Source organism: Salvelinus sp. IW2-2015, linkage group LG36 (genome assembly GCF_002910315.2).
Source record: "Salvelinus sp. IW2-2015 linkage group LG36, ASM291031v2, whole genome shotgun sequence".
Classification (NCBI taxonomy): domain Eukaryota; kingdom Metazoa; phylum Chordata; class Actinopteri; order Salmoniformes; family Salmonidae; genus Salvelinus; species Salvelinus sp. IW2-2015.
In genome coordinates, this window is record NC_036875.1 from 19,362,725 (window position 1) to 19,371,400 (window position 8,676).

Genomic DNA, 8,676 nt, shown 5'->3' on the forward strand with positions numbered 1-8,676 from the left:
ATATAGTAATTTGATCACACCTACCAACCAGTAAGATTCCGGCTCTCACAGACCTGTTAGTTTTTCTTTAAGACACCCTCCTGTTCTCCTCTCATTACTGTATTAACTGCACCTGTTTGAACTCGTTACCTGTATAAAAGACACCTTTCACACACTCAATCAACCAGACTCCAACCTCTCCACAATGGCCAAGACCAGAGAGCTGTGTAAGGACATCAGGGATAAATTGTAGACCTGCACAAGGCGGGATGGGCTACAGAAAATAGGCAAGCAGCTTAGTGAGAAGGCAACAACTGTTGGCGCAATTATTAGAAAATGGAAGAGTCAAGATGACGGTCCATCACCCTCGGTCTGGGGCCATGCAAGATCTCACCTCGTGGGGCATCAATGATCAATGAGGAAGGTGAGGGATCAGCCCAGAACTACACGGCAGGACCTGGTCAATGACCTGAAGAAGAGCTGGGACCACAGTCTCAAAGAAACCATTAGTAACCACTACTCCGTCATGGATTAAAATCCTGCAGCGCACCAAGGTCCCCCTGCTCAAGCCAGCGCATGTTCCAGGCCCGTCTGAAGTTGCCAATGACCATCTGGATGATCCAGAGGGGAATGGGAGAAGGTCATGTGTCTGATGAGACAAAAATAGAGCTTTTTGGTCTAAACTCCACTCGCTGTGTTTTGGAGGAAAAGAAGGATGAGTACACCCAACAACACCATCCCAACTGTGAAGCATGGAGGTGAAACATCATTCTTTGGGGATGCTTTTCTGCAAGGGGACAGGCGCACTGCACCGTATGAGGGAGGATGGATGGGGCATGGTATCGCGAGATCTTGGCCAACAACCTCCTTCCCTCGTAAAGAGCATTGAAGATGGGTCGTGGCTGGGCTTCCAGAATGACAACGACCCAAAACACACAGCCGGGCAACTAAGGAGTGGCTCCGTTAAGAAGCATCTCAAGGTCCTGGAGTGGCCTAGCCAGTCTCCAGACCTGAACCCAATAGAAAATCTTTGGAGGGGCTGAAAAGTCCGTATTGCCCAGCGACGCCCCGAACCTGAAGGATCTGGAGAGGTCTGTATGGAGGAGTGGGCCAAATCCCTGCTGCGTGTGTGCAAACCTGGTCAAGAACTACAGGAAACGTCTGATCTCTGTAATTGCAAACAAAAGTTTCTGTACCAAATATTAAGTTCTGCTTTTTCTATGTTATCAAATACTTATGTTCAGCAATAAATGCTAATTAATTACTTAAAATCATACAATGTGATTTTCTGGATTTTTTTTTAGATTCCGTCTCTCACAGTTGAAGTGTACCTATGATAAAAATTACAGACCTCTACATGCTTTGTAAGTAGGAAACCTGCAAAATCGGCAGTGTATCAAATACTTGTTCTCCCACTGTATATATATATATACAACACACACACAGATGCACACAAAGATGCGTTCACACACATACGTACACAGATACGTGTGCACGGGAACACACAATTAATTAGTATGACTGATGTTCTACATCGGACATTATTATTATTTGTATAGTTGTATTGGTGATTATATAGTGATGAATAGTTGTATTGGTGATTATATAATGATGAATAGTTTTAATGGTGATTATATAGATGATGAATAGTTGTATTTGTCACGTTCCTGACCTGTTTTCTGTTAGTTTTGTATGTGTTAGTTGGTCAGGAGACGTGAGTTTGGGTGGGCAGTCTGTTTTGTGTGTTTCTATGTTGGTTTAAGGGTGACCTGATATGGCTCTCAATTAGAGGCAGGTGGTTTTCATTTCCTCTGATTGAGAGCCATATTAAGGTAGGTGTTTTCACATTGATGTTGTGGGTGGTTGTTCCTGTGTCTGTGTATGTTGCGCCACACGGGACTGTTTTCGGTTTGTTTGTTTGTTCGGTTTTTGTGTTAGTCTGTTTTTTCCTGTTCGTGCGTTCTTCGTGTTTCATGTAAGTTCTTACGTCAGGTCAGTCTACGTCGTTTGTTGTTTTGTATCTTATCAAGTGTTTCTTCCTGTTTTTTCGGTTTTGTTTAATAAATATAATGTCAAGTTACAACGCTGCGTCTTGGTCGATATCACCACCCTCCTTTTCGTATGAAGAGGGGAGGAATTCCATTACAGAACCACCCACCAACAAAAGATCAAGCAGCGGTGTAACGGGAGGAAGGGACAGCCGCAAGAAGGAGGAATGGACATGGGAGGATATTTTGGACTGCAAGGGTTGCTACACATGGGAGGAGATTCCTGGCTGGTAAGGATCGCCTCCCATGGGAACAGCTGGAGGCAGCTCGGAGAGCGGAGGAAACCGGAGAGAGGAACCGGCGTTATGAGGGGACGCGTCTAGCACGGAAGCCCGAAAAGCCCGTGAGTACTACCCAAAATTTTCTTGGGGGGCGGCTAAGAGGTAGTGGGCCAAGGGCAGGTAGGAGACCTGCGCCCACTTCCAGGCTAACGTGGAGAGCGGGAGTACGGGCAGACACCGTGTTACGCAGTAGAGCGCACGGTGTCTCCTGTACGTGTGCATAGCCCGGTGCGGGTTATTCCACCTCCCCGCACTGGTAGGGCTAGATTGAGCATTGAGCCAAGTGCCATGAAGCCGGCTCTACATATCTGGCACCAGTGCGTCTCCTTGGGCCGGCTTACATGGCACCAGCCTTACGCATGGTGTCCCCGGTTCGGCCTACATAGCCCGGTGCGGGTTATTCCACCTCCCCGCACTGGTCGGCGACGGGGAGCATTCAACCAGGTAAGGTTGGGCAGGCTCAGTGCTCAAGGGAGCCAGTACGCCTGCACGGTCCGGTATTCCGGCGCCACCTCCCCGCCCCAGTCCAGTACCACCAGTGCCTACTCCACGCACCAGGCTTCCAGTGCGTTTCCAGAGCCCTGTTCCTCCTCCACGCACTCTCCCTGTGGTGCATGTCTCCAGCCCAGTGCCTCCAGTTCCGGCACCACGCACTAAGCCACCTGTGCGTCTCCAGAGCCCTGTACACACTGTTCCTTCTCCCCTGTACTCGTCCTGATGTGCGTGCCCTCAGCCCGGTGCCACCAGTGCCGGTACCACGCACGCAAGGTCCATAGTGGCGTTTTGAGAGTCCAGTGTGCCCTGTCCCGCTCCCGCACTAGCCTGAAGGGCGTGTCCTTAGCCCGGTGCCTCCAGTTCCGGCACCACGCACCAGGCCTACAGTGCGCCTCATCCGGCCAGAGCCATCCGTCTGCCCAGTGCCATCTGAGTCATCCGTCTCCCCAGCGCCACATCTGAGCCATCCGTCTCCCAGCGCCATCTGAAGCCATTCCGTCTCCCCAGCGCCATCTGAGCCATCCGTCTCCCCAGCGCCATCTGAGCCATCCGTCTCCCCAGCGCCATCTGAGCCATCCGTCTCCCCAGCGCCATCTGAGCCATCCGTCTCCCAGCGCCATCTGAGCCATCCGTCCTCCCACCAGCGCATCTGAGCCACCGTCTCCCACGCATCTGGCCATCCGTCTCCCCAGCGCCATCTGAGCCTCCGTCTGCCCCGAGCCGTCTGTGCCATCCGTCTGTCCGAGCCGTCAGAGCCGTTAGTCAGTCAGGAGCCGCTAGAGCCATTCACCAGACAGGATCTGCCAGAGCCGCCAACCAGACAGGATCTGCCAGAGCCGCCAACCAGACAGGATCTGCCAGAGCCGCCAACCAGACCGGATCTGCCAGAGCCGCCAACCAGACCGGATCTGCCAGAGCCGCCAACCAGACCGGATCTGCAGAGCGCCAACCAGACCGGATCTGCAGAGCGCCACCGAACCGGATCTGCCAGATCCGCCAACCAGACCGGATCTGCCAGAGCCGCCAACCAGACCGGATCTGCCAGAGCCGCCAACCAGACCGGATCTGCCAGAGCCGCCAACCAGACCGGATCTGCCAGAGCCGCCAACCAGACCGGATCTGCAGAGCGCAACGCAGACCGGATCTGCCAGAGCCGCCAACCAGAACTGAGCGTCCAGAGCCGCCAGCGAGCCATGAGCGTCCAGAGCCGCCAGCGAGCCATGAGCGTCCAGAGCCGCCAGCGAGCCATGAGCGTCGAGAGCCGTCAGCCAGCCATGAGCGTCGAGAGCCGTCAGCCAGCCTATGAGCGTCGAGAGCCGTCAGCCAGCCATGAGCGTCGAGAGCCCGTCAGCCAGCCATGAGCGTCGAGAGCCGTCAGCCAGCCATGAGCGTCGAGAGCCGTCAGCCAGCCATGAGCGTCGAGAGCCGTCAGCCAGCCATGAGCGTCGAGAGCCGTCAGCCAGCCATGAGCGTCCAGAGCCGTCAGCCACCGAGCGTCCAGAGCCGTCAGCCAGCCATGAGCTGCCCCTCAGCCAGAGCTGCCATTAATCCTGAACTGCCCTCAGTCCAGAGCTGTCTCTCTGTCCGGAGCTGCCCTTCAGCCCGGAGTTGCCCCTCTATCCTGAGCTACCTCTCTATCCTGAGCTACCTCTCTGTCCTGAGCTACCTTGTCCCGGTGCTGCCCTTTATTTCATGTTATCCTGTAAATTAAGTGGTGTAATAGGAGGGTGGTCAGTCGGAGGGGAGACGTAGCTGGGATTGACTATGGTGGGTGGGGCCTCGCCCAGAGCCTGAGCCACCACCGTGGTCAGATGCCCACCAGACCCTCCCCTAGACTTTGTGCTGGTGCGCCCGGAGTTCGCACCTTAAGGGGGGGTTATGTCACGTTCCTTGACCTGTTTTCTGTTAGTTTTGTATGTGTTAGTTGGTCAGGACGTGAGTTTGGGTGGGCAGTCTGTTTTGTGTTTCTATGTTGGTTAAGGGTGACCTGATATGGCTCTCAATTAGAGGCAGGTGGTTTTCATTTCCTCTGATTGAGAGCCATATTAAGGTAGGTGTTTTCACATGATTGTTGTGGGTGGTTGTCTCCTGTGTCTGTGTATGTTGCGCCACACGGGACTGTTTTCGGTTTGTTTGTTCGTTCGGTTTTTGTGTAGTCTGTTTTTTCCTGTTCGTGCGTTCTTCGTGTTTCATGTAAGTTCTTACGTTCAGGTCAGTCTACGTCGTTTGTTGTTTTGTATCTATTCAAGTGTTCTTCCTGTTTTTTCGGTTTTGTTTAATAAATATAATGTCAAGTTACAACGCTGCGTCTTGGTCGAATCACCACTCCTCCTTTTCGTATGAAGAGGAGGAGGAATTCCGTTACAGTATTGGTGATTATATAGATGATGAATAGTTGTATTGGTGATTATATAGATGATGAATAGTTGTAATGGTGATTATATAGATGATGAATAGTTGTAATGGTGTTTCCCCTTCTGTAGCTGTCAGCTCTGATCTGTGGTTTCATCATCAAGCTGAGGAACTGTCTCCATGACGATGGCTTCCTCAGGCAGCTCCACATCATCGGCCTGCTAGTCCAGTATGAGGGCCTGCTCAGCACCTACGGTAACCTGCTGACTGTGTGTGTCACGCCCTGACCTTAGAGAGCCTTTTTATGTCTCTATTTGGTTTGGTAAGGGTGTGATTTGGGGTGGGCATTCTATGTTTTGTTTTCTATGATTTTGTGTTTATATGTTTTGGCCGGGTATGGTTCTCAATCAGGGACAGCTGTCTATCGTTGTCTCTGATTGGGAACCATACTTAGGTAGCCCTTTTTCCCTCCTTTCAGTGTGGGTAGTTAACTTTGTTTGTGGCACTAATGCCCTGTAAGCTTCACGGTCGGTTTTGTATTGTTTATTGTTTTTGTTGGCGTCATTCCTAAATAAAAGTAATGTACGCTCACCACGCTGCGCCTTGGTCCGCTTCTTCCAGCATCGGCCGTGACAGAGTGTGTGTGTGTGAGTGTGTTTGTGTGTGTGTGTGTGTATTCTTGTGTTTATGTTTTAGAATACACACACAAATATTTTGATTTGAAACCTACTCATTTTCTATATTTTATTTATATATGTTCAAATATGACAACTGAAACCTACTCTTACCCCTTACTCTCTTCAATCTTAAAGGGGAGGAGCTGGCCATGTTGGAGGACATGAGTGTTGGTGTGATGGACCTGCGAAACGTCACTTTTAAGGTTACCCAGGCAACCTCGGTCTTCGGCCCAGATATGTTGCCTGTCATCACCGGGAACCGGGACGGCTTCAACGTCAGGGTTCCGTTACCAGCAGCGATGTTTGATGCGTTGCCGAGGGAGATCCAGAATGGAATGCTGCTGAGGGTTCAGCCGGTTCTCTTCAATGTGGGAATCAATGAACAGCAGACACTGGCCGAGAAGTGAGTAAACGAGAGAGGAGAGAAGAGGAGAGATGATGAGAGACAAGGAGAGGAAAGGGAAGGAAAGGAGAGTGGGAGAGGTTATAAGAGGATTGAAGGAGATACGGGATAAGAGGAGAGGTGGAGGGAGGAGAGAACAGCAGTACAATGAAGAGAGAGGGTATTCAGGAAGTGTGTTACCATGGCAATGGCAGCCAGCTGACATTTGTTTTAATACCATATAAGTGATGATGGTTACCTCGAATAATCACGAGCGTCTGGTTATTGTGTGTTTTCGAATCGTGTTTATTAGATTTGCCAGTACAGACTAGAAATTATTGCAAAAAATGCCATGGTAATTCCTCAACGATGCCAGTGATGGAGACTGTGAGAACATTAGGTCTACTCCCTATAGACTAAGAAATTCTGATGTGTTGTAGCTTTGCTTAATGAGCAGTACAATTCCCCCTGAAGAAAAATCCAATCTGTCTGTCCATCTATGTGTCTATAGGTTTGGAGACACGTCTCTCCAGGAGGGGATTAACATGGAGAATATGGCTCGACTCAGCTCATACTATGACCAGTTTAAAGAGGTCCTACCTGAGGACTGTGAGTCACACAGCCTCATCTTAACCTCAACCCCTAATAAAATGGTTAACAACCTGGTTCTTAAAATGTACATCAATCAGTGCAATAATAATCCTCTCTCCTCTCTCCAGGCCTCCCTTGTATCCGTAGTCAGACCAGCCTGCCTGAGCTGCTGAAGCTGCTCGGTCAGAACATCAGTGCCAGGAAGAGCAAGAACGTAGAGATCCTGTGGCAGGCAGCGGAGGTAGAGACATTCTCTCCTTCTCTTTCTCTCTCCACAATACACTTCTATCGCTAACTGAATGAGTTGAAGTCTGCCTGACTCTCTATACTTCCCCATTCCTTCCTCTACTCTCTACGTTCCTCTCCTCACCTTTTCTCCTCTGCCCCCCTCTTCTTTCTCTCTCTCCCTGTCTCTCCCTCCCCAGGCTTGTCGGCGTCTGAACGGAGTGCGTTTTACCAGCTGTAAGAGTGCTAAAGACCGTACAGCCATGTCTCTAACCCTGGAGCAGTGTCTCATCCTCCAGCAGGAGCACGGACTGGCCCCACAGGTCTTCTCCCAGGCCCTCGACTGCATGCGCAGGTCAGCTGGCCACACAACTGCCTGAACAAAACGAGACAATATGTAGCGTTTATCATGTCAAATTTGAGGAAAGGAAGAATTATGTAAATGTTTATAATAACTTAATGTTTTCATATACCCTCTAACTCATCTCCTTTTACCTTTTAACCAATCATCCCTTCTTTTCTCCTCTCCTATTCTCTCCTCTCCTCCCCTCCCATCTCCTTCTCTCTCCTCCTCTCTCCCTTTCCTTCTCTCCTCTCCTTCTCTCTCCTCTACTTTACCCTCCCCTCCTCTCTCTTCTACTTTACCCTCTCCTCCTCTCTCTTCTCATCTCCTCCTCCCAATAGTGAGGGCTGCAGACGAGAGAACACCATGAAGAATGTAGGATGTCGTAAATACGCCTTCAACTCCCTCCAGCTGAAGGCCTTTCCAAAACAGTACCGCCCACCTGAGGGCACCTATGGGAAAGTAGAGACCTGATTGGACAGACCAGCTGCCCATCTCTTAACGTAGCCAATAGAAGGGAAAATGGACTAACATCAACAACAACATAAAAGCAAAAAAACATCACAAAAGCAACTACCCCCTATATATAGTGCTGCATCCCTGTTGATGATTTAATGTAATCTGTGGTAGATTGTTTGATAGAAGTTCACTCTCTTTTGCGATTAGACTCACTCCGTTATGTCATGACAACCACTACACACACAACAACAACAACAACTTAAGAACAGCTTTTCAAATTGTTTTAGTTTTTATTTAGAAAGGGAAAGGGGAAGGGGATACCTTGTCAGTTGCACAACTGAATGCATTCAACCAAAATGTGAGCTCTTATTATAAGGCCTGTGTTCTAACCACTGTCTCTCATGGAACTTTAAAGAGAAAATTCAACTCAAGTACATTTAAAAAGAACAAAACCTTTGTATGCAGAGCATCAAGATCTTACTTGCTCTCACACTCCACTCCTACAACAAGCACAGGGAACTGAGGATATACAGAAATCAGACAGAGACATGCTTGTATCTCTGATGTATGAAGACTATTCTATCTCATGTTATTTTGTTATCCCTTTTCTATTTGGTAATACATCTAAATGACAGGGTTCGTGTAAAGTAGAGGGCCAGTATCCTGTGTTTTAGTTTTACAGCAAAGATAATGTGTATGCAAGGCTTGGTAGTCTACTGAGAGGCATATACAGTTACAGTGGTCAAGGTTAATCTTTCACTTGCCACTACAAGTTTGTTTAAAGTTTTACATTTTGTCATTGAGTGCATGGCACAATGCTCCACTATATAAAATGCAAGCATGG

At 49.3% G+C, this 8,676-nt stretch overlaps 1 protein-coding gene across 1 annotated transcript in view; it reads left to right on the plus strand.

Moving 5' to 3' along the window:
- The window catches only part of LOC111959240 (inositol polyphosphate-4-phosphatase type I A-like), a 52,272-nt gene extending 44,425 nt beyond the window's left edge, over window positions 1-7,847 (plus strand). The window contains exons 15-20 of the mRNA XM_070437624.1: window positions 5,287-5,410; window positions 5,968-6,235; window positions 6,726-6,823; window positions 6,934-7,046; window positions 7,231-7,385; window positions 7,715-7,847. Coding sequence (XP_070293725.1) covers window positions 5,287-5,410; window positions 5,968-6,235; window positions 6,726-6,823; window positions 6,934-7,046; window positions 7,231-7,385; window positions 7,715-7,847 — 891 coding nt within the window. The remainder of the gene's footprint in view (window positions 1-5,286; window positions 5,411-5,967; window positions 6,236-6,725; window positions 6,824-6,933; window positions 7,047-7,230; window positions 7,386-7,714) is intronic.
- Window positions 7,848-8,676: the final 829 nt, after the last annotated feature.